Consider the following 23,943-nt stretch of genomic DNA (forward strand, 5'->3'; position numbering starts at 1 on the left):
CTCGGAGGATAATTCTGCATAAAGCAGCGGATAATGTAATTACAGTAACAAAGATAATGAGATGTTAACATCGCCCGGTGAGCGGAGCCGTGTGTGAGTGTGCAGGAGGTCGGTGTCAGCATGCGGTGGAGGGGACGCGGGCTCGGGTGGCGCCCGGCCATGTGTTCCGGGGATGTGGGCGAGTGTTTGCGGGTGCCAGTAATTATGCGGGTGAGGGTGCCGCCCCTCCCTCCTCCACACACTGCTTCTGCCTCCCCAGGTGAAGGCCTTCAGGGACCAAGAATGTGACAGGACAGTGTCTTACTGTCTCCCTCCCTTTGAGGAAACAGCTTTCCTCTTGCTACCTGCCTTCAAGGAAGGGCTCTCCTTCAATGCACTTCCCCTTCCTGCTTCTCTGCTGCAGAGACCAACAGAAACCAGAAACCCCCAGCCAGTCCAGAGGCCGCCACCGCTATCTGCCTGCCTGCAGCTCCGGGCAGAGTGCAGAGGACCTCGGGGGCCCCCACCAGAGTGCACCCCACCGCCGCCCCGCCCCCACTGTGGCGGTGGTCCTGTCGTCTGGTCTTTACCGTCCTCTGCTTCCTCCCCTCCCTGTCCACTAGAGCTCTCTCTGCACGATTCAAGGGCTTCTCTCTGCGCTCAAGGGCTTCTCTCTGCGCTCGCAGTGGCTTAGAAGACAGAATGCAGCTTTTCAAATCAGGCAGACTGAGGTTCAAACCCAGCTCCGCCACTTCCTGTGGGACTTTACAGACAAGCTATTTAACCTCTCGGAACCTCCGTTTCCTCATCCATAAGATGGGGATGACAATCTCAGCTTCCTAGAGTTATGAGCCCGGGGCCTGACACAGGGCAGCTCCACAGCACCCAGCCCCTCCGTCAGGTCAGGGCGCCCCCAGACTGGGAGGCAGTGGTGGACGCAGGGTAGGGCGGGGCGGCTGGTGCTCACAGCCCTCACTGCAAACAAGGCGCACCCTCAGGAGGCCACCGTCTGTGACCACCCCGCTGTGACCCGGAGCTTCTCAGTGCAGCCCTGTCAGAACTCCGAGTGGGGCGATTCTTCGGGGTCTGTCCCACCCGTTCCAGGGTCTGAGTACCCTGCCTCCCCATCCACTGAATGCCCACAGCAGCCTCCCATCACTGTGACACGCAGAAACAGCCCCGCACCTTCACAAGCCCCCGGGAAGGCGGCCCCTGTGCCGAGAGCCGACCGCTGGGGTGGGGCACCGTCTCAGCAGCTGTTTCTGGGCCCGAGGAACATGAGACCAAATGATCTAGGACAACATCAGGGACACTGAGGTCTTGGGATGAAGGGTCCCAGAAGCCAAGGCAGATCTGGATGAGGGGGACTGAGTGTGGGAGGAAAAGACTCCCCACCCCTCCCCCAAAAAGCAACATGGCTTAGGAGCCAGAAAGGCCTAGAGAGGTGGGCGGAGCCGGGCCTGGGAGAAGTTCAGCGTCCTTCACCTGAACCCACAGTGTCGTCCAGAAAGGTAAGACCTGGCCAAGGAAAGGCTGCCCCACCTGAAGCTCAGCCTCTCCTCTCCCGACCGCTGGACACGAGGCAGAGCCTGCTTGGCCTCCAGCTCTCTCTGAACTGTCTTCTCTGAGCCAAGGCCATCCTCCGCCCCCACTGTTGCCCCCAAGAACAACTATCAGGTTGACCCCAGGCAGCTCCATTCTCTTCTGCCTTCCTCCCACACATGTGGCTGGGATTCGGCCCTGGGTGCCAGAGGTCCTGTCCTCACCATCTGCCCTCGCTCCAGATATGCAGGAGAGATGGTCCCTGGACCACTGATGCCACCTGTCAGCACACATCTCCCTGTCCCCGTTCTGGTCTCCGAGCCACCTGCCAGGCTGTACACTGGCTGGTACCTCTACTAACTACCCTAGGGCAGCATTCTGGCAAATGTGTTTGGCTGAGCTGATCCTGGAGCCTGACACGGGGTGGTGAGTGTACCTGAGACCCAGGCTGAGAAGAAGTACAGCCCTGCCATGCGCCCCTTTCCCAGCATAGCCCCCTCTGCCAGCTCACCATGCACCCCGCCATTGGCAGCCACCTCACCTGGGCCCCCACCCAGCTGCGTGCTGCTCCGCTCCAAGGCCAGCCCGTTGGCCCGGGGGCTGGTGCCTGGGGCTGTAGTCGGCGTGGCTCGAGGCAGGCGCTTCCCTGGCACTTTGACTGTCGTCCGCAGCAGGTCAATCTCCTTGCCATGGATGTTCTGCATGTAATCCTAAGGCCAGGTGGACAAGACAGACAAGATTCATCAGGACAGGCCCCTTGAAGGCAGCGCCCTGTCTCTGGTACCGACCCTCCCAACTCCTAGGTCTCTCCCGCCATGCTGCTGGGTGCGAGGGAGATGGGGAAGCCCAGCACACTTCCAAGTCTGGCCGAATGCAGCTCTGGGCAGGGGCGGGTGTGGAGCTCAGCTAGGAGCCGGGCAGGGGCAGCAGAGGGTCTGGAGGCCCGGGGCTCCTTTTGGGAAGATGGCTCTGGAGGCGATGCAAAGGAGACCCAAGTGGTGAACTGAGATGAGATTTAGGGAGAGGGCCTGTACGGCCAAAGAGAGGAACGGACAGACTCCGTGGCAAGTGGACGACCGGGTTGCCCCACACTCTGGGTGACTGGTCACCAAGGACCTCAGCCCTGTTTGCAGAAGCTCCCACCACCACTTGGGGCTTCGAGAGCTTTTAAAGCCTCGAGCAGTCCTCAACAATAGACACTTGTTGAACATTTAGAGGGGAGCCTCCGATTCTTCCTGCTGCACTTAGGGATACTGAGCCAGACACCAGCGGCCGTCCTACCAGCAGTAATGACAACCACTACCAGCATCACCAGTCCGTTCATGTGCCAGGCACTGGCCCACAGCTGTACGTTCCCTGTGTATCTCAGGTATTACCTCCCAGGTCTTCACAATGACTGGGGACGGTGTTACTCTATTCCCGTTACAGATGACTGAGGCTTACAAATCTGCCCAAGGTCACACAAGGTCTCTGGGGAGGTTCCCAGAGAGTGAAAGCCGGTGGGTGCTTGGATCCCCACCACTCTCTCTGTTGAGGCCTTGGCCTGGCACCCCCGCACGACTCCCTGGGGAGTGGCAGCTGGGGGAGGGGGGTGCAGAGCAGAGTCCCGCCCCACTCTCTGGCTTCCTGTTTTAAACCCCACCCCGCCTGGGCCCCAGCTTTCCGGGCTGCTTCTGATTTCTCCTTTTTTGGTTAGGGGGAGGGGAGGGAGGTAATCAGGTTTATTTATTTACTTTTTGTTTTTACGAGGAGGTACTGGGGACTTGAACCCAAGACCTCCTGCATACTAAGCATGCGCTCTACCACTCTGAGCTACACCCTACCCCCTGATTTCTCCTTCCAGACCGCTGACCCGTTTCTGTGGCCCTGGCACCAGAGCGCTCCTTGGCAGTTCCCAGCTAACATCCCTGATAAGATGTGGCAAAAACCCCTTCCCAAGAGCAGAAGCTGGGCAGGTGGTGCCAACTTAACTTTGGACGGAATTCCACTGATTAGGCTCAGGACTGGCTCCTCTCCCTCAGGAGCACCTCTGGGATGTTTTGCATCCAGAGAGCTTCCCTGAGCGGCACCACTTCAGACGCAGACTTCATGCCCTCACAGGCCCCGGCCCTCACCCTACCCACCTGGGGCATCAGGCTTCTGGTCACCCAGGCGTTCTCCTAGCTTCTCACCTCTTAGCGTCAGGGAAAAGGGACAACGTCCACTGTGAAGTGCTGCCGTTGGGGAAGGAGGGACAGGGTGGGCTCACCAGGGGCTCAGGGGCTGCCCCTCACTCTGTGAATGACCAAGATGACATCAAGTAGAAAGGGGTCCCTGGCCCTAAGGAGCCAAGAGAATGCGGGCACTTCCAGTTAGGAAGAACAAGAACAAGGAAACAGGGCACCGGCCCCTCCTGCACTTCTGTCCTTAGGCTGGAATTCACTGTGGGATGGGCCATCAGGGGGCCAGTGGGAGGACCAGCGGGAGGACTGTGGGGAGGAAGGGGCTCCACTGATGCTAACACGCTGGCCTCACCAGCCAACCTGGCTCTGGGGAGGCCTGGTGTCACCCTTTATTCTCCAAGCGGCGCTGACACCTTCATAGGCAGATGGCCTTTCCGAAGGACCGGAAGGGCCTAGCCTGCCCTGCAGCTTTGGGCTGCGTCCCCACCCTGCTGCCATCATGTCATCCTGCGTGAGGGGCGGTGCCAGGTGCCTGGCCGCAGGCACATCGGGTTCCAAGGGAGTTTGCCCCACGTCTCAGAACCACGAAATGACATCCCTGAGAAGTCAGCGAGCACAGGCTCCAGCCACGGGAGGACCCCTCCGACACCTCTCACCCCGACTGCTGAGCACCGCCAGAGCTCCGTGCCCACTCTGAGCCCCTTTCCCGCCCCCAGGGCCCCTCTATCCGGCTCTCCTATAGCGAACTCAGCCCACCTGCCCAGTTGCTGCTGCTGGCCCCGTCTCACTTTCAGCCCAGCACCCACTGTGTGTCTCCAATGTCGTGGCCCTCCTCACCCCAGGCCCCAGCATCCCACCGACTCGGCTTCTGCACAAACCCATCCATGGTCCCTGCACATGATCACATCTTGGATTGGCTGCTCCAGACAACTGTCAACAGCTGGCCGGGCCGAAGGCACAGCTGCAGTCCCTTTCCTCAGGGAGGGGCCTGGCTGCTCTAGTTCACAAGGAGGTCACAGCAGCTGCAACAGTTTTCAGGCCCCACTGCAGCCCTGGGACGCCCAGGCTGCGTCACGGGGTGGAGCAGCTGACCCTGGGCCAAGGAGAAGAACTGCCCAGAGGAACTCTGATCAGGGCCAAGGAGCCGGAAACCAACGTCAAGGGAAAGGAGCAGCCCCCTCAGCCCCTCTGACCGCCCCGGACAGGCCCTCAGGCGGCAGCAGGCCAGCACCCAGGGCTCTCGGCCCGCGCCCTGGGCTGGGCCGGCTCCAGGGCTCAGCTGGGAGGTGGAGCCTGGCCCTGAGGACACTGTGGTGAGGAGCTCAAGTAGCAGCGGCAGAAGGGACAGGGACGTCAGGGGCAGAGCAACAGCGTTTCCCTCCGTCAGCAGAACGGGGAGCTCGGCGGTGGTGGTGGCGGCGCAGGAGAGCGGTCACCACGGCTGCCTTTATTACCCACCATCAAACAGCAATTTCTTCCCCAGCCTCCTCGCTAATTACCCAGCCAGCGTTCTCATCTCGTTTTATTACTGGAATTAACAACGAGTTCAGAGCGTGGAAAGCTATTAAGATGTGTGATTAAGCCACATTCAATTAGTTTCTACAAACAATTTAATTGATGTTGCAGATAGAATTAACAGAAGGTGATTGTGTGAATGGCTCCGCTGGCTGCAAAATGGGGGAGGCTGTGGCGGGCTCTCTCGGGCCAGGCAAGGATTGGGTGTGAGGCTTGAGACCTGCCCGCCAGCCCTTCCTCTGCACGCCCGTCCAGTCCCGCCAGCCCGACCGGGCTCCATCAGCCAGTGAGTCACCAGCACCGCTGCCCTCAGGTCTCAGCCAGAGCCGTCCTGGGAGGAGCCGGGTTCTGTGTGCCTCCGGAGCTACCCTCCTCCGCCGGCCCCCTGACAGGGGGGAGCCTCCTAGGGAAGCCCAGTGGCTCTCGGGGAGGGAGGGTCCCCGCTCACTGCCAGCCAACTAGGAAGCTTGATTGGGTTGGAAAGCACGGCAGACAGAAGATGGAAGCAGTTGGGCAGGACCTCGAGTGTGAGTGCGGCCCCTGGGGTGGCGGCGGCAGGAGGGAGGGAGGCAGCCTTGGCCTGGAGGGAGCTCAGAGCCCTGTTCACGGCCGCCCGGAGAGATCCTCGGCCTGGCTTCACTCGTACCTTCCCTGCAGCCAGTTTCCAATCTGATTCATGTCTCCTGAACGAGCAGAGAAACGTCTACAGGGCAGGAGGCAGGCTGCCATCTGCATGAGCTCCTGGCACCTGGCCACCCAGCGTGGGGGGAGTCGGGGAAGGACTCCGGAGCCGGAGGACGGACGATGAGGGGCCTGTAGACGGGGCAGCCACACCCACAGGAGCCGTTCACTCCACCTCCTCACCACGTCCTGTGGCCGGGAGAGCAAGAGGGGCCTGGCAGGGGCTGGCAGAGCCACTGGCCTCCTAGACTTACCTTGCAAGAAAGCAAGGACAGGCCTGGAAGCCCCTGCCGCCCAGATCCTGTCCTAGGCCCTGGGCGCACTTAAGCCACACACAGTTCACAAGGGCGAGGAGGGAAGGGATGAGGGGAGCTCAGCCACCCAGCAGGGCCAAGCATGCTCCCTCCCACCTTACCCGCCCTGACGCTAACTCTCCAGCGACTTTCTCAGCCAGCCCAGGAGGGAGGTGCTCTCGGCACGTGCAGAAAAACCCAGGTCATGCTTAGAGTCAATGTCACGGGCCAAGTTTCACCTCAGCCATTGGCTGGGTGACTGGTGATCTGACAAACCCCACTGAGCCTCTGCTCTCCAGTTTAAGTTGTGTGTAGCAACAGCATCCCCACAGGCCTTGATCTTCCCTTCCTAAACCAAAACCAAGTGCCACACCCGGCACTCTCCTCCCTGTCCCAAGACCCCGCTACCATCACTCTCCTCCTCTCTCTGGGGCATGGGACCAGCCAGGGCAGCGCAAAGCAGGAGGAACAGGTAAAGATACAGCAGAGAAGGAGGGCTGAGGCCACCGGCAAGCGGGTGGGGAAACAGAGGCCCCAGACAGGCCAGTCCCCAGCTCGCCAGGCCGGCAGTTGCCTGAACAGTGACACGGGTGTCCTGCCTGGGCTGTGGGCGCTGGGGGCAGGGAGGCGCCAGCGGGCTCTCAGCTGCAGAGCCTCTCTGCTGGGAAGCACTCTCTGTGGTGAGGAGGCTCTGCACTGGAGGACGCTCCTTACTTCCCGAGACCCTCATGCCTCGGGGCCAGTGCTCTTCCGGGAAGCTGCGCTGCCTCTCGCCTCTCATGGACTCAGCAGCAGGACCAGTGCGAGCAGGAGGCACCCAGGAGCCTCTACTAAATACCCAAGGTGCCCTGGCTGTGGCCCCTCGCCCAACCCACTGGTATCCCGGCACCAGCTCCCACCCTTGTGCTAAGGGACACCAGGAAGGAAGGTCTAACCAGCAGTGTCCCAGAGGAGTCAGGTCTGGGGAGCCCCAGGAGGGCCAGGCTGGGCTCCGGCCAGACTGGAAACAGACTGCTCACTGGCTCTTCCAGGCCAGGCCTGTGGGCTTTCTCAGCAGCCCTGGGCTATGACAGACACTGTGGACCGAGCACCTCTGGGCGGCCTCCCTGACACCTTGTACAGATTGAAAGGCAGGCGAGGGACCCTCCGAGGCAGGCCCTGGGCCTCCGGGCTGGGGGTGGGGCCGGCCCGCGCGCTGTGCTTGAGGGGCTTCTCAGGAGAACTCATTAGCCCCACAGTGGGGTGGTGACAGAGATGGATTCTGGTGACAGCTGTGTGCTGGAGCCACGCAGGGAGGGGAGGGGAGGGAAGAGGGGGGAGCTGCCACGGGGGCCACTCCGGAGTCACCACACCCCACCCCTACCCTGGCACGGGCCACCCTCCTCCAGACCCCTCTGCCCTCATGTTCCTCTTCCCAAGGGGGCCTGTCCAAGACCCCAAGCCACCCCCAGCAGCCCTGGCTTAAACTGCCCTCTGACTCACCATCATCCCAGGAGCCCAGGGGTACCCCTGTGGGGTGGCTCCCCTAGAGACAACTGTTGGCAACACTGGCACCCCCAAATGGAGCGATTCCAGGTACAGGGGCCCAACCTAGCTCTTCATATCACATCACTGGCACGTAGGGTACAGAGCCTGACTTGGCACACAGGCCAGCCCAGGGGTGACCACCCCCGGGGTCCAGCTTGCTCCAAAGGGCTCAGCAGGATGCAGAGCATCAGTGCGAGAGGTCAGCCCGAGCCAGGGTCTCCCAAGTCACCAAAGTGCAGCTCTTTCTCAAAGGAGGGTCCCTCTGAGCTAAGGTCTGCCTCCCTCTGGCCCTGGAGTCAGCACCTGTCGTGCTGTCCCGCCCCCTCTGCCCAGCCCACCACAGGCTCAGCCCCCTGGACTCACGTGCAGGCTGGGGTGGTAGGTGAGCAGCCCATTGTCACACAGTGTCACGTACTTCTTCTTCCATTCCTTGTTCAGGGACTTGCCACTCCGCTTCAGCAGGATGCCCTGAGGACAGAGGCCGGGTCAGAGACAGGCGCCAGGCCTGCATGTCACAGGCACAGGGGGAGGACTCAGTGTCATCAGGTGACAGTGTCCTCCATCCGGTCCTCCTGGATCACTGTGCTTGTCGGCATGGAAAGGCCGGACAGGACTAAAGCTGAACCAGGGAGAGCCAACCGGACGAATGCGTCCACGGAACTCGGCTGCCCTGACCGTCCTCAGGAACAGCCTGGGGCCCACCTGTTGGGGGGCTCCTCTCCCCCAGGTTGTGGAGCCTTGTCAGCAACGGGAGGCAGGAGGTTAGATGGGCTCCCGGTAGTGATGCTCCCACCTGCGGTCTCCAGGGATAAGGGGAGACCTCAGGAAGGCCCTGGCCTCCTACCAGCTGTGGCAGCCCCAGGGCGGAGCAGCAAAGCCGCTGAGCATCCTCAGGGCGCCCCAGCCTCCCCTCAAGGCAGGTGGTGGGAAGACTGCCCAGCCCCAGAGCCCAGCAACCAAATGTCCCGTGTGAGCTGCTGAGACGCTGACTGTGGAGGTTAGACACGTGTTAGGATGAACGAGAGCTCCTGGAGAGCGAGGGTTTCGGTGTCTGGTTCATCGACACGCTCTCAGCGCTGCGGCAATGCCCGCAACGCAGCAGACACTCAGGAAGACACTCAGGGTGGGCAGGCGGAGCCAGCCGAGGCCGTGGGGAGGTGCTGAAAAGTAGGGGGACCCCACCTCAAAAGAGATGCTATCGTCCACACCCAAGAACAGCCTCCGCTGCCTTCCCCCGGTGACACCCCCGATGGCCCTTACCCCACCAGCTCTGGCCCTGAAACAGCAGACAGCAGAGGACAGAGCTGGGGTCAGGCCAGGACACAGGGGAGTGCCACGGACATGCACAGGTGGCAGGTTCCCTGGGACCAGCTCACCCCTCTGCGTCCCCTTCCCAAACTCAGGAGGGCTAAGAGGCACTGCTCCCCAAAGACTCCTAGACAAAACTCCCAGGGGGAGGGCCTCAAGCTAGGACAGCCCTGGCACGGTGAGAGCGGGGCACATGCTGAGCCCACCCCAGTGAGTCACAAAGCAGGAGCCCCTGGGCCGGCCTCTCCTTTGGGAGGGGAAGGGCCTGCCCTCAGACAAGCTGGAAATGGGAGTCAAGAGACTGAGCGTGAGAGAGGGTGGGGGGCACACCCGGACTCCATGACACCCTCCCCTCTAAGGGCTTCCTACCAGAAGCCCAACCCTGTAGGGATGCGCTTAGCCAACAGGTGGTTTGGGATTACTGCCTGCTCTCTCCCTGCAACAACAGGGACCAACGTGGAGGCAAGAAAGAGCCCTAAACTCCAGTCCCACTTTTCAACAGATGTTTCACATCCTTGCTACCCTCTTCCTTCCCTTATCCTCCTCCTCCAGCTCCCAAAAACAGACGCAGCTGTGGGAGGTGAGGCCACGCGGGTCTGGAGTTGGCCACCATCTGAGGACACTGCTGCTACCTGGTCCCCCCACATCCTCACGAGGACCTTCTGAAGACAAGTGGTGTGAGTGGGACCTTCACTAGGTAACAGGGTGGCTGGAACATTCCAGGAGGCAACTGGGCTCTTGATCCAGTGAAGGAGCCTTGGTGATTTGCCTCTGGGCATGGCATCCACCCTTCCTGGGCCAGGAGCCAGGGAACAGTTCAGCCACTCCCCCTGCCCTGACTGCGGACAGGACCCTGAGGGCTGAGGGCCGGACTCTGGAGAAGGCAGTACCCAGCCCATCGGCTCCCTCTCAGGAAGGGCTGCGGGGCTTCAGCGGCTGGCTCACCTGCGCCCCGTCTCACTCCCTCCTCTCCCACATTGGCCTCAGTTCTCAAACCCTTCAAACCTGAGCCCTCTCCCCCTCCTCTGTCCCTCCATCTTCACCATGTTTCCTCCTGGTCCAGCCCCGGCTCCCAGTCCAGGGAAAGGGGAGCGAGTCTCTGCTGTCCTTCTGCCACCAACTAACCCTGAACATCAGAGCTGTGGAACTGCCTGGTGGATGGGGAGAGCGGACTCCTGGACTCCAAGCAGGGAGTCAGGACACTGAGGAGGCCAAGGGAGGGAAGCCCCTCTCTACACAGAGCTCTTTCCCCTCCTTCACCTGGGCCCAGCCTCCGCGGACAGTGGTAATGATGCTCCTTAGCAGGGGCGTGGGAGGAGGGCCCGGGCAGTGGAGAGGAGTGGGCACAGCTGGCTGGGGACTCGACTTGTGCCCACATTCCCGCTCACCTGCCTGGCCCCGCCCACCTCGCGCCGCCACCCCCCTCGCATCCGCATCCGGTGCTCCAAGGAGGGAGAGCGAGCTCCAGGAGTTACTGCTCCCCTCCCTGGCCGGCGGCTGCGCACGGCAGAGCAGGAAGCAATCTGGGGCGGAATGGGAGCGGTGCGGAGGCGACAGCCCCCAGAGGACCTGTTCCCGCCACTGCCTCCCTCCCAGCTCCGCCAGCCGGCTTAATTGCGGAGTCCGGATTGATTGGGAATGCAAATGGCAACTGAAATGCAATCTCCACTCCCAGCAGGAGCAGGGGGGAGGGGGAGGAATGGAATGGGGAGACCGGGACAGGAGGGCGGGAAGGCTTCAGACCCGCCCTGGGCAGCAGGGATGGGGGTGTGGCAAGGAATGGCCACCAGGCTGGGAGAATGGACAGCAGACCGATGGGCCGTCCCAGCAGCAGGCACACACCCAAGCCCTTGTGACCTCGTGCAGCCTCGGCATGTCTCCGCCGGGCAGCACCTCAGAGTCCCGACCACATTCCTCCTACTGACGGTCCCTGCAGTTTAGGGGCCTGTGACACTCAAATGACCTGGCTGACCCCCTGCCAGACCAAAGTCCCAGGTGCAAGTTTACAGGGATTCACCCCCCACCCTGCAGACCCTCCCCTTCCCCTCCAGGCGGGGGACTCAGGGAACAGATAAATTAGCCCGGATCCCAGACAGGAAGGGGGGCGTTTGGAACTACACTTATCTCAAAGCCAGGGCGGGTGGGTGGGAGAAAGCATTTTCTTTTATTGGTTAAATGTTTGCGTGTGTGTGCGCACGTGTGTGTACTCAGAAAGCATGTGCCCAGAAGCAGGGAGTGACAGTCCCCTGCTGGAGCAGATCCACATCACCCAGCTGGGCAAGGACCCGTGAGGAGACACTCAGTCAACAGCCCCAGGGACATGCGGTCACACCAGCAACAGGTTTATGGACCAACTGTGCACCCAGACACACACGGTGATGGGGGAGGAGACTGGCCGCTGCCAGTACCCCCTCAAGCTGGGCGGGGTGACCCAACTAGAGTCCCTTGGACATCACCGCAGTGACATCTCCGAGGAGGGCTGAAGCAGACACAGAGGGCGTGGAATCACAGCATTCCCCACTCCATCCGCTGGGCCCTGAAACAGTTCCTGGGCACTCCATTCTAAACAGACCTTCACTGCGGGGTCAGAAACCCCCATCCTCAGCAAGAGAATTTTGGTCACACTGCCCATGGGCTCCAGAAGCCCTAGCCTGAAGGGCCAAACCTGACTGCAGGGCCCTGCCCAGGCCGACCCCTGGTGCTCTGGCCACACTAATCTCTGTGGTCCAAAACTGACACCATGACTCCTGGCGATAGACAAGGCATCTCAGAACAACGGCTCCCAAGAAGACGTGCGTCAAACACGGCATCCTGTGGGCACAGCACACTAACCACCAGGCTACTGCCCTGTCCTCAGGGGCACCCCAGCTAGCAGCCTCTCGCCTGAGCTCCAGGGAGACACCTCCTCACGCTACTCTCGTCCAGCTTAGCAGTTCCAGAGCCCTGCCAGCCACCACCAACTCTGCACAAACACGCCTTCCATCACTCAACGTCTTTTCCCAGCACGGGACCCACACACACCGGGAGGTCTGGGAGGATCCCACACCAGGCAGTCCAGCCCTGCCAGGCAGCGACTCAGAAAGGAGGAGAGACTCCACAGGGATGTGGCCCCTCCACTAAGCTTCCTCTTTACAAATGAACAGAGACTCAAATAGTAAGAGTGGGCCAGTGAACCCAGCCCTCAGTATGTCCTTCAGTGTGTACTCCTCAGGGTACTCTTCTGTGAACCTTCCCTCTTTCCTGGGAGGAGGGGAGGTAGGACAGAGAAGCCAACCCTCCTCGGTGGTGGCCCAGCTCCAGCACCACCACCAGTGAGAGCAGCTGAGGCCGACAGGCGGCTCTCTGCTGCCCCCCAGTGGTGGCAAGGAGGAACCAGCAGAGCCCAGGCCCAGCACTGCCTGGCCACCCTCCCCGGGAGGTTAGTTCTTAGCAGAACTCTCCTAGTTAAGGATTCAGATCTGGCAGGGGCAGGGCACACAGCCTCTTGGCCCACCTTTCAGAGGCCCGGAAAAGAACCATCCTCTGGCATTTCCTGGGCCTCATCTCAGCTCCTCTCCAGCCCCAGGGGAAAGGAGTGCTGACCTGTTTGATGGGGATGGCCCGGCCACTCCCGATACTGTCCACCTTGCACTCAGCGGCCTTCTTCTCCCGGTCCAAGTCGGCACCCTTTCGAGACTGGAAGAGAAAAGAAGAGGCGTGTTAAAAGGGCCCAGGGTCTGTGGGGTCGGCTGCCCACCTGGAATCCCCAGCCAGCCCTCCCATCCTCCCTCCTCCTGGGCAGGCCCTAGCAGTGGGGCAGGGCCGGGGCGGCGGGACCGGGAAGGAACTGAGACCACGAGTATTCCAACGGGTTTATTCTTACACACGGCACCATACAGAGCAGCACAGGTCACTGGGCCGGGCCCGCCCCTTACAAAAGAGCAAGGACACGAGATACTGGAGATACCGAGGGCGTGAGGAGCGCACAGCCCAGGGGGCTGGGGCGTAAGAGAAGGGAAGGGGCGAGGAGAGGTGGACAGTGTGGCTGAGGGACGGCCAGGAGCACAGGGCACGACAACCGGGGAGAGCAAAGTCCAGAAGCGAGCGGGCAGCGGCCCGTCTGCGGCACAGACACCACACGGTACGTTGCGCCGAGCACATCGGCGTGGCCCGAGGGGCACAGTGGATGGAGAGAGAGAGGAGAGAGGCCAGAAGAGGCCCTGTGCCCCTGCCAGGCTCCTGGGGCAGAGCCCGCCCGGAGGCCGATCCTAGGAAATGGGAGGCCAAGAGAGGGGAAGGCAAGCGCGGCGTGGCTGCGGCGTCCGGAGCGGAGCAGGAACGGCAGAAGTCCATGCAGGAAGGAGCAGAGGAGGGGAGGGGCGGGGAAGCTCCCCCAGGAGCAGCTGGGCTGGGGGGGCGCTCGGACGCCCCCGCCCTCTGGGCCTCGTCGCGCTGGCCGGCGCCGGGCGTGGGGCCGAGCTCCCATCTTCTCCATGCAGCGAGCCTGGCGCAGCGCGTCCAGCCGGGCCGGGTCCCCGGCAGCCCCCAGCCGCGGGCTCCGGTGTTCCTAGCCTTCCCTGGGGGTGGGGGTTAGTTACAAAGGTTCCTGTGGGTCTCTGGAGTGGGGAGCACGGCGGCCGCTTCTCATCTGAGAGCAGTCCCAGGGCCCGGCCCGCCTCCGACCCCGCACAGGGGGTATGTCCAGAGGTGCTGTGTGTCACCACCTGGTCTTCTAATTTGGAAGGAGTTGGAAAGGCCTTTTTGTTGATGAAAAGTTGGAAACAGTGGCACATATCTGCAAATATCGAAAGAATAAAGATTTTGGCAAGTTATACTCAAGCCCCGCACAAGTCGGTCAGCACTGGTGAGGGCAGAGACCCAGGTGCCTGGGGAGAGGCGGCAGCGGGATGAAGAGGAGGAGGAGGAGGAGGAGGAGGAGGTGGAGGAGGCGGAGGCAGCGGCGGCGGCGGCAGTGGCAGTGGCAGTGGCAGTGGCAGTGGTGGGCCGGTCAGTCCATCTCAGTGGGGACTGTTCTCCACTCTGAGCCCCACTTCCCTCCTGTTCTCCCAGGCTGCCAGGAGCCATGGGCACAGGGAAGAGGCAAAGGACTGCAGCTGCAGCGCGGGGGGAGCACAGTCAAGGGAGCAGGGAGAGCCGGGCTGAGGGCCGCCGCCAGCAGCTCCACTGTCAGCACCTGCCCCCGGCCTCTCCTTGGCGCCACAGCCTCTGCCCCTTCGGCCCAGGGAGCAGAAAGGTGGATGGGCCTGCTGCCACCGGGTCCCCAGACAGAAGAGCTGGTCGTGGGGAGTGGGGTGCAGCCTGTCCCAGCCAGGCTGGTGAGCAGAGAGGCTCCAACCACCAGAGGATCCCTGGGAGCCCCAAGGGGCACCCACCCCGGACGGGAACCAGGGCGAGAGTGGCAACAAAACGAGTACATGACGTCATGGGGGAGTGGGGACGCCAGCAGCCATGTCCAGCAGGAGAGTCACAAGGGCACCAGCCACAGACCGGGCGTGGCTCTGCTGGGGAGGACGATGAGGGCGAGGGGGTGGCCCCAGCAGCAACGATGAGAAAGGGAGGTCCTGAGATGCACCTCTAGAGACGGACATGTCTTGAGGCTGCCTCGGGGACAATGGCGCAAGTGAGGTCACCATGGAAACAATGGAAAGAAAAAATAAGGTCGCCACAGTGACGATGGAGAGAATGAAAAGGCCCGGAGGGACGGCTGCACCGAGGACGCGGCGGGGCGGGCAGGCGGAGGGAGCACGGTGGAGCAGGCAGCAGAGCACAGGGCAGGGAGCACAAAGGTGCCGGCGAGGAGGTTGTGGGCCGGGCACCGGCGGCAGAGGGAGGAGAGCTTGCCCTGGGGTGTTGCAGAACTAGCAGCAGAGGAAGGTGGGAGGTGAACAATGGGGTGGAGGAAGCGGGTGACTAAGGCAGAATGTCAGGGAGCAGGTGCCAACGGCATGGATGGCGGTCACCGCAGACATAGGCCCATGGGCTCTACAGCATCAGCAGCAGCAGCAGGAGGTGTGGGCACAAGCAAGCAGTCCAGGGCGCTGTGTCTCAATGGGTGTGAATAGAAGCGAGAAGCTGTGAGTCCAGGCAGGGGCGTGGGGGGAGGGGCGGGACACACAGCAGCAGCTGTCAGCAGGAAGAGGGTCAGTCAGCGTGTACGGGACAGCGAGGGCGCGCGGCAGGCACAGGGTGGACAGAGGCAGGCAGACTGGGCAGGGATGTGCTGGGCGGGCGGAGGCGAGAATGAATGAGCGAGGCCTGGGGAGCACTGGCTCTGTCTGGGTAGGGTTCCTGAGAGCCTGGCCGGGGCCTGACCTGGCGGGCTGGACACAGGGCCGGGTTGACAGCCAAGCCCTGACGCTCAGAAAGAGGCGCATGGAGTAACGCAGAAGGACAGGGCGAGCTCCTGAGAGTCCATCCGGGCAGCTCACCCACCTGCGTCTGACCCAAGACTCCCGGAATGGTCCAGCCAAGTCCCAGCTGGAGGGTGAGTGCTGGGGGATAGGTACTGCGTGTCAGATGCTGGGCGTGGAGAGACAGCAGGCTCAGGGCACCTAAGAGCTGATGGGATGGGCCCCTCGCAGCAGAAGGCACCTGGGACTCTGGGGATGAGGTCTGTTGGAGGGGGAGACAGAGGAGGAGCCTGTGGGGGGACAGGCAGGGACTCAGGAGATGGCGGCCTTCGGAAAGACACCTAAGACTGTGAGGCCGACTGCAGGAGCAGGTGGGACAGGCGGGAGATGGAAAGAACAGGCACTCGGACCAGGAAGCCTGGGCACTGTCCTAGCTCTGCCAGCTAATGCTTTGTGCAGCCTTGGGCAAACAACCTTTGGGCCTTGGTTCACAACTGCGGAATCAAAGGGGTTGCGGAGTTAAAGCAGATGCGTCCAAAGATCCCTCAAGCTGGCCAGGAAGCCCTAAGGGGTCAGGTAGGAGGGTGAGAGTGTGAAGCCAGGAGGAGGGTCTGTGTGGATATGCTGAGGGCAGCCCTCTGGGCTCAGAGGAACCATCTGGAAGAGTCTGGGTGCAGACAGCAGCACCAGCAAGGAGCCGACGGAGGCGGCGCGTGTCTGCGTGGATGGAGACGGCAGGTGGCATCACCCTGACTTGGGGCTGCAGGCGCTCTTGCCTGCTCCCTCCTGGCCGGGGGCCGGGGGCTGGGGGCTCAGCCCTGCCTGTTCGGTGAAGGCCACCGGGCAGGCGGGAGGGGCGGGCACGTACCGTGAAGATGTTGGAACGCCGCTTGGACTGCTTGCGGATGGGTGTGGGGGTGGAGGAGGCAGCGATGGTCTCGATGCGCAGCTCCCGCTGGCTGGTGCTTGGGGTGGAGGGGACTGAGGACGAGTAGTCGCTGAAGGCGCTGCTGCCGCCATTCGTGGCCTAAGGACAGAGAGGGCTGCTGAAGGTGGCTCTGGGTGGGGCTCAGGGGCGGGCGGCAGGTGGGAGTTGGGAATCCTGCAGTCTGGAGACCTGGCCTGGGGCTCACGGGGCAGCAGAGGGACCACCAGCTCCTAAGGATGGTGCCAAGGACAAAGGCAGCATGGCCTGGAGGCCAGCAGGAGCCAGGCATCACCACACCGGGCTGCCCGACTAGGGCCCCAGAAGAGGCCACTCTGTGCCAATCAGGGAGCAGAATCAGAGGCAATGGCTAGCAGCTTGGAGTCAGTGACAGAGGCTGGAAGAGAACAAACTGTGGAGTCTGGCTCACAAGGGGTGTGACACGAGGTGACAGGTCACCCCGGATGAGCTCTCTGAGTCAGTGACAGGTATCAAGGAGGCCAAGTGAAGCTTGGGGAGCAGGAGGAGGATGAGGCTTACTTCTAGGCAGTGTGTGTGATAGGGTGAGGGACACGGGGGTCCCGAGGGAGAGAGCAGAACCACTAAGACTGCCACCAGAGGAAGAGGAGATCAGGGAGCGAGACGGCAAAGGACCGTTGGATGCAGACAGTGAGTGCACGGCAGTGTCTACTCCCGACTCTCAAAATACGGACAGCATGACAAGGCCTGCCCCATTAGGTGATCACTAAGTAGGATGGGCCCTGCCCTAGCAGCCTCCTCAAATCCCAATCTGGACAAAAAGAGCAAGACACCTGAGCCACCGCCCCTTGCCAGTCAGGATCCCCGCAGGCAGGGCCCACATGCACCGCTGAAGTCCGCAGCCAAGGCGGAGTTGCACAGAGACAGTGAAGAAAGACCTATCGTTCCTCTTTTCTTCCACGTGGGAACGCTCACAAGGGAATCCCTGATGCCTTCTAAAGCGCTAAAGGGAGGGCTCTTCAGCAAAGCCACTAGGCTGTCATCAGGAAGCTGGGGGGCTGGGGGAACCTTGGAAAGACAACAGCCCTTGGCAGAAGTAAAAGAAAGGCTGTCAGCCTGACCACTCTATCACACACATCTGTGAAGGCCCAGGGATCTCCGCAGAGCAGGGGGCTGAGGGGGCGGATGCAGCTACGGGAGCAACAAACAGCCACCCAGTAGGCCCAGGACGTAGGCAGGTGTCCACGTGGTATGACGGGAGGAACACTGGCGGGGCCTGGCCCAGAACACCCCACTGCCTCACACCATGGGTCCTTGTGGGGTAAGCGCTGCCCTTCTAAATGCGAACACTGAGAGAAGGGCCAGCAGGTGAGGAGGCGGCGGGCCTGCAACGGTCTGCCCAGGGCTGGTCCCTGGCAGGCCTCCAGGAACTCCGCCGTGCCTCCGGAGTACGGCTCCATGGAAGGGGGTACTGAGGCTGCTCTAACGTGCCTGACCAGAGCGGATGTTTGGGATGCCTGAGCTCACAGGGCTGCGGGGTGAGAATGGCGTTGAGCAGGGATGGGAAACTAGCAGGAAGGCGGTCACCACAGGGTACAGATGAGGCCAGGCCAGGCCAGTCGTGCAGGCTAAGGGAACTCGAGCCAGTGCTTTCAAACCATCTGCAAGGCGGGAGACCAGACGAGGTGGGGACACGCAGGCAGACAAACAGTATGGAGAGGCAGGGCCGCGGCGGGCAGGGCGAGCGTGTGGTGGGAGGCGGGGAGGCTGGCCGCACCTGGTTGATGTGCACGGCCGGGATGGAGGCGGCGGACACTGCCGAGTGGCTGGGGGAGTTGGGCAGTGACTTGCAGGGCCCGATGGCCAGCTGCTGCTTCTTCCGCAAGGCCACTACCTTCTGGGCCACTGCAGGGGACAGCAGAGTCAATTACCCCTCTGGGGAGAAGGGAGAAGCCCAGCTTAGAGCCCCCCCCCCCGAGCCTGCCTGACCCCCACTCTGGGGGAGCTGTCCCGGGCGCCGAGTTACCGTCCTGGAAGACGCGCTCCACGTTGAGTCCGTAAGTGGCGCACGTCTCATAGTAGGTGCAGCGCTTCAAGTCTGTGGACAGCTTGCGGGCCCTGCTGTCATCAATAACCCGCGGGTTCGCGGCACTGATGGCGTCTGTTGGAGGCAGGAGGGCGGGGATTGACTCAGTTGGCTGAGAAGCTGGGGCCATAGAGGGGGACAGCCATTTGGTCAGAGGGTGGGTGGGCAAAGAGCCCAGGCAGCGGACAACACGGAGCACGAGAATACGGGTGTCTGGGCCACAGTCCAGCTCTGCCACCGACTCACTGAGTGGAAACGAGCCAGCCACTATGTTTATTCATCTCCAAAAACGTGGACTCGACCATCACACGAATGGCAGGATCTAGGTGGGGAGGACCCAGCGGGTATGGAGCAGGGAGGAAGTGCCCATTCTGGGGTGACGCGAAAGGGCTGGTTCAGCGTCCGGAGGGGCAGAGAAGCCGGGCTTCCTCACACCTGCCCACCTAGGGACCCAGAGCCCCCACGACCCCCTGCAGACCTGCTCACCCTGTGTGCCCACCAGCACCATGGGCACCTCGCTGGCGTTGCGGAAGCTGCAGAGCCGCAGGAAGTAGTTATACACCGTCTGGAAGCTGATTTCATCCTCCAGGCTGAACACAAATACCACCGCGTCCACCCAGGCAGCAAACTAGGAGGGACCGAGCAGAATTACCACGCTCACCTGGTTCATGGGCCAACTTCATACCCCTCTCCCCACACAGGCAACCTGGCCCAGTTCAAACTGAGAACCTCGAGAAAGGGGTGCCACGGGCCAGAGCTGGGGCAGGAGCATCACCTGGAGCTCAGGGGGGCCTCCTTCATCTCGGATCAGCAGCAGGTAACTCTGGCCATCCACCACAATCTCCTTCTTAAACCGACCCCCTAGGACAGAGTGCATGGTCAGGCCCAGAACCAGAAAAAAGAGCCCACGGGGGCCAAACAGCTTCCAACAGAGGAGACAGGAGGACTGAGAAAGACCAGGGACTGGAGCTCCCTGCACAGACAGAGGGAAGGAGACAGGGGCAGAGCACAGCCTCAGAGCCCAGGCCAACCCACAACGCTCACCTTCAGGGGACTCCTCCTGGACATAGGTCCCCGTCAGATAGCGGTGCACCAGGGCCGACTTGCCACTAGACAGATTCCCCACAATGCCCTGCGCGAGAGGAAGGCGTGAGAGCAGTGGTCAGAGGGCAGGAGGGAGGACATGGGGCAGGAGAGGCGAATGTGTTAGGAGGGAGAAGGGCCAGCGCCAAGGGTGCACGGGAAAGAAACTGGGAAGCAGGGGGCCACAGAGAGAAGCCAAGCTTCCAGAAGGAGGGGACTGGAAGCAGGGGAAACAACGCTGGCCCACCACTCCAGCCCGCATCCCGCCCCTGGCCCCCGGACTGCCTGGGCCTCCCATGGGCCTCACTCACCACTTTAAGCTCCGGCACAGAACGGCTCAGGGTCCATTCCTGGCTGTTCACAAAGGAGTCTGCGGGAGAGAAGGCCGCCCATCAGGACTGGGAAGACACACACACCTCTGCTATCCACCACCAGTGGCCTCCTGCACTGCCTCTCCTTAGGCCAAGGCCAGAAAACAACCCTCACCCCTGGCTCCCTAGGGAGCAGCAGGAAATGCAGGGATGTGGCAGCGGGGATGACAGTTCTCAGTCCCCTTGGCCTGGACCTGGGTCCCTCCTCTTACTGCTCCAGCAAGGTGAGCAGTTCCCACCTTGAGCCACACCCAGCCTGGTGCCCCCAGCCTGGTGAGAGGCCGCTCCAGTAGGTCTCAGCCAGACCCAAGCTGGGCTGAGGGGCAGCCTCTGCAGCGAGTAGGAACAGCTCACTCTCGCAGGGCTGGGCCACCCACCACATTCCTGGCCGGGTGAAGAGGGAGGAGCCCTTACCTGGCCCTGTTCTGTGAGAGGCAGGTCCAACAGGGAGCTACGTACCCTGCCCGCCCCGCCCCGCCCCGACTGGCCCTTCTCCCCAGGCTCCTCTTGGCAGGAGGCCACCACCCTTTCTTTCCCATAGACCCGCCTCCGGGGCGCCTCCCTTCCAATCCATCCTCAGCTCCTGCCTGACTCGAGCTACCCAGGGCCCTGGGCGGCCGCCCCGCTCTTTGTTATCCCCTAGGTTGTAATGGACATCCTCCAGCCAGCTCCGGGTGGCTGGGCTTGCTCCCCCTCCTCAGGCTATCTCAAAGAGTAGTTACGACGGTCGGTCGGGTCCACAAGCAATCCCGAAACTCATCTGCAAAGGCAGTTAGACGTGAGGGCTTAAGCCCCATCTGTGAGCTAGAAATGCTGGGTTCTAGTCCCACCTAGAGCCACCTGGTTCAGAGTGAGTCTCCATCCTTCCCCAGCCCCAATTCCTCCTGTGCCAGAAGTGAGAAAGGGGCCCCTGCAACCTGGCCTTATTCCACCATGTTAGGGCCAGTGCGAGAGAGCACCGAGCAGCGGGCTGCCCTGCCTGGACACACTTGGAAGTCCTCTGCCACGGCCAAGTTCTCCAGACTCCCCAGCGACCCAAGAGATGCCCGCGCTGATCTCACTTGGCCAGCCCCGGCTAGCCCCTGGCCCGCACGGCACGCCCACCTCTCGCAGGTAGGTTCCCGGTTTGTTCCCCACCCGCTCTCAACCCGGGACTGCAACCAGAGAGGACACAGGCCGGCCTCTCCCTCTTACCGCTCGGCGCGCCCAGGAGCCCGGGGGCCGCCGCTGCCCGGCGGCTCCACAGCGGCTCGGCGGGCGCGGGCGCAGGCTCCCTCCGGCGGAAGCGGCTGGTGAGCAGCCTCCAGAGGCTGGCGGCGGTGCGGGGGCGGCCGGGCTCGGGCCCGGTGCGCGGGGTCTCGGCGCCCAAAAGCAGGTCGCGGCGGCTGGGGAAGGCGCCCAGGGAGCTGGCGTCGCCGTCGCTGCGGGTGCGCGCCCGGGGCAGCAGCCCCGACTCGGCGCGCCGGATCTCCTGGCCGCGGCGCAGGCGGAAGCTGAAGCTCTTCCTCAGCGCCGACAGGCCGCGCCGGGGGCTCGGGGCCCCGCGTCCGCCGCCGCCGCCGCCGCCACGCAGCACCTGCCAGCGCTGGCTGCTCCACAGCGAGGCGCCCCGCAGGAAGCCCGCGCTGCCCGCACGGCCCAGCCCCGCGCCCGCGCCCTCGGCCTCGGCCGCCAGTTCCAGGCGGTTCACTTCCAAAAACGTCATGCTGGTGGGCCGCGGCGCCTGGCTCCCTCGGAGGCGGCTGCGCCGGGCCGGCGCGGGGCTGGCCGCGGGACTGGGCGCCGGGCTGGGCGCGGCCGAGCCAGGGCGCCCCGAGGGCGCGGGCCCGGGAGCCGGCGGGCGGCCGTCGCTGGCGCCGCGGCGGCCGAGGCGCGGGCGCAGGAGGCCAAGCAGCAGGCTGCGGGCGCTGGCGGGCGGCGGCCCCGGGCCGCCCGAGCACACGCTCCGCGGCCGCACCGGCTGCTCCCGCGCGGCGCACAGGGCGGCCTGCAGGGCGGAGGCGGCGCGGCCGGCCGGGGCGCCGTGCAGGTCCAGCGAGTCGCAGACGCTGAGGGCGCGGCGGCAGGCGGCGGGCCGCTCCCGGCTGCAGCTGTCCCCCGGCGGCCAGCCCCGCTCCATGCTCAGGGCCCGCGGGCGAGGGCCAGGCCCATGGCGAGGGGTGCGGGGCTGGGCCCGGGCCCGGGCCGCGGCCGGAGCGCACGGACCTCCGGCCTCTGGGCACCTGGTGTCGGCCAACCGAGTCCCTCAACGCCTCCACCTCGCAGCCGGCAAGCCCAGACCTGGAGAGGCCGGGAGCCAGCCCAGCACCGAGAGAGGCGGCAAGCCTGGCCTGGAACACCCAGGAACGGCGGCGGCAGGGGAGCCAGCCTGCTGGGGCAGCCCCCGAGCCCTCAGAAAACAGGAAATTCCAGCCCAGGGCTCCTCCTCGGTTGGGGCAGGTAGGTGAAGAGCTGTCATTAAGAGCAGGCGAAATAAATAACAGTTCTCAACACACCACACACTGGGCTCCATTTGGAGAAGCGGGCCATAGCTCTTTCTCCAGGGAAGAACCAGAAGGGGATCCACCAGGGTCGAAATCAGTGGGAAAAAAAAAAAGCCTAAACCATGAGTCAGGAGGCAAGTCATGTGCTGATTCTGGGCCTCAGTCTCCTTATCTGTAAAACAGGAAGCCTGAATGAGGCGATCCTGTCTTAGCTTTTGGCTCAGACATTCTGGGGTCGATAAACTTGCAAATCCGAAGCGCTGGATGTTTCACTCAGCTCTTCTGTTAATGACCAAGGCTGTCTTCTTCTCTGGAGATTATAAAATCATCCGGACTAGGTTAAGTGTTGTCCTGCCCCAGGGCAGCAGAAAATCAAAAGATAGCTTCTGGACCTGAACCGTACAGTTCTGGTCGAGTGACTCACTTCTGAGTCCCTGAAGTCTCCAGTCTCCTCCAGCACACTGGTTCTCACCTCCTGTCCAGAGGCGTCCAGAGGTCGGCTGGCCAAACAGAGGTGAAGCTTCAGACTGCTGTATTGGTTGGCCTGATGATCATTCCAAGGCCTTTGAATTTCACGAGTGTGGGCTGCAGGGCTCACCCCAGGACGGGGACAGGGGGGTGGGTGTTTGCTGTGCTGTGCTCTCCACTGCATTTTAAACATCAGTCCTCTCCCGAGGCCCTGGAGCCCAGCCAATTTACCATAATCCACAAGGACTACACGCAGATCAGGAGAAACCAGTTTAGGTAGTGGTGAGGAAGAGGGGGCTTGCATTTCCTCTAAAGACTAACACTCCCAGGTTTCCACCCGCAGTCCAACCCAACTCCAGTGTCCCTGTCCCTCTCAGCTGTAGAATTCCACGGTCCTGGTCAGAAGCAAAGTACAAGATAAAAGCGGCACATTCCTGAGGGGACTGGGGTGGGGGAATGCCTGAGGAAGGCAGGGCCTCTCCATCCTAGGTGTTCCCACGGAACGCAGGGCTGGAAACTCCCAAGTCCCGGGCTGGATCTCCTGGGCCCGGAGAGGCCCCGGGGGTGACTTTGAATTTTCTTGGGACTAGTTATTAACAGTGATGAGGATGGCTTCCTCCTCTCCGGGATGTGTATTTCCCATATAATAGATGGTTCTGCAGAAAAGCCTTTCCCAGGGTCCTTCAGGCGTGGAGACAAGAATGCAACCCAGGACTCCTGACTCACATTCTCAAGTTTAAGTCTCCCACACTCAACTTCCCTATCTTCATATCTGTATGTCTGCCCTCCCTCACACCCCCTCCCCTGAAGAGTCAAGCTGCTCATTCCAAACCTTCCCTCCCAGCTAATGAAAATGCAACCACAGGACAGCAGCTATCAGAGATGTGTGGGGACAGAGGAGGGACAAGGGACAAGGTGCCCAACAGAGAATGGGCTGCTTTAGAACCCAACTGGCTACCTCAGGGGGAGAGGAACAGGATGGGACAGGAGAGGAAAAGGTCCCCACTTACACACACACACACACACACACGCGCGCGCGCGCTCCAGGAAGGCAGGCAGCAGTGCCTAGTGCAGGAGGTGAAAGAACACCTTCATTCTCAGAGGACACACCAGCTCCTGGCTCCCACTGCACCTGCAGAATCAGTCCAGGCAAAATGCTCAGCCCAGGTCAATCCCCAAACCTGGAATGGC

At 62.4% G+C, this 23,943-nt stretch overlaps 1 protein-coding gene across 11 annotated transcripts in view; it reads right to left on the reverse strand.

Annotated features, from left to right (window-relative positions):
* The window catches only part of AGAP3 (ArfGAP with GTPase domain, ankyrin repeat and PH domain 3), a 54,133-nt gene that overhangs the window by 7,352 nt on the left and 22,838 nt on the right, over positions 1-23,943 (reverse strand). For 3 of the 11 annotated variants that reach the window (XM_072964164.1, XM_072964162.1, XM_072964161.1), the window contains exons 1-12: positions 20,996-22,053; positions 19,742-19,800; positions 19,392-19,479; positions 19,123-19,208; positions 18,834-18,975; positions 18,288-18,422; positions 18,039-18,166; positions 16,226-16,384; positions 15,440-15,619; positions 12,590-12,682; positions 8,063-8,167; positions 2,063-2,231 (exon numbers count right to left, since the gene is read on the reverse strand). In XM_072964164.1, the coding sequence (XP_072820265.1) occupies positions 2,063-2,231; positions 8,063-8,167; positions 12,590-12,682; positions 15,440-15,619; positions 16,226-16,384; positions 18,039-18,166; positions 18,288-18,422; positions 18,834-18,975; positions 19,123-19,208; positions 19,392-19,479; positions 19,742-19,800; positions 20,996-21,920 (2,269 nt within the window). In that variant the 5' untranslated portion in view covers positions 21,921-22,053. Of the gene's footprint in view, positions 1-2,062; positions 2,232-8,062; positions 8,168-12,589; positions 12,683-12,844; positions 13,782-15,439; positions 15,620-16,225; positions 16,385-18,038; positions 18,167-18,287; positions 18,423-18,833; positions 18,976-19,122; positions 19,209-19,391; positions 19,480-19,741; positions 19,801-20,040; positions 20,093-20,995; positions 22,054-23,943 lie in introns of those variants that run through there. The other 8 variants (XM_072964165.1, XM_072964163.1, XM_072964168.1 and 5 more) reach the window with 6 other exon arrangements.

The sequence above is a fragment of the Vicugna pacos genome, chromosome 7 (assembly GCF_048564905.1).
Source record: "Vicugna pacos chromosome 7, VicPac4, whole genome shotgun sequence".
Taxonomy (NCBI): Eukaryota; Metazoa; Chordata; class Mammalia; order Artiodactyla; family Camelidae; genus Vicugna; species Vicugna pacos.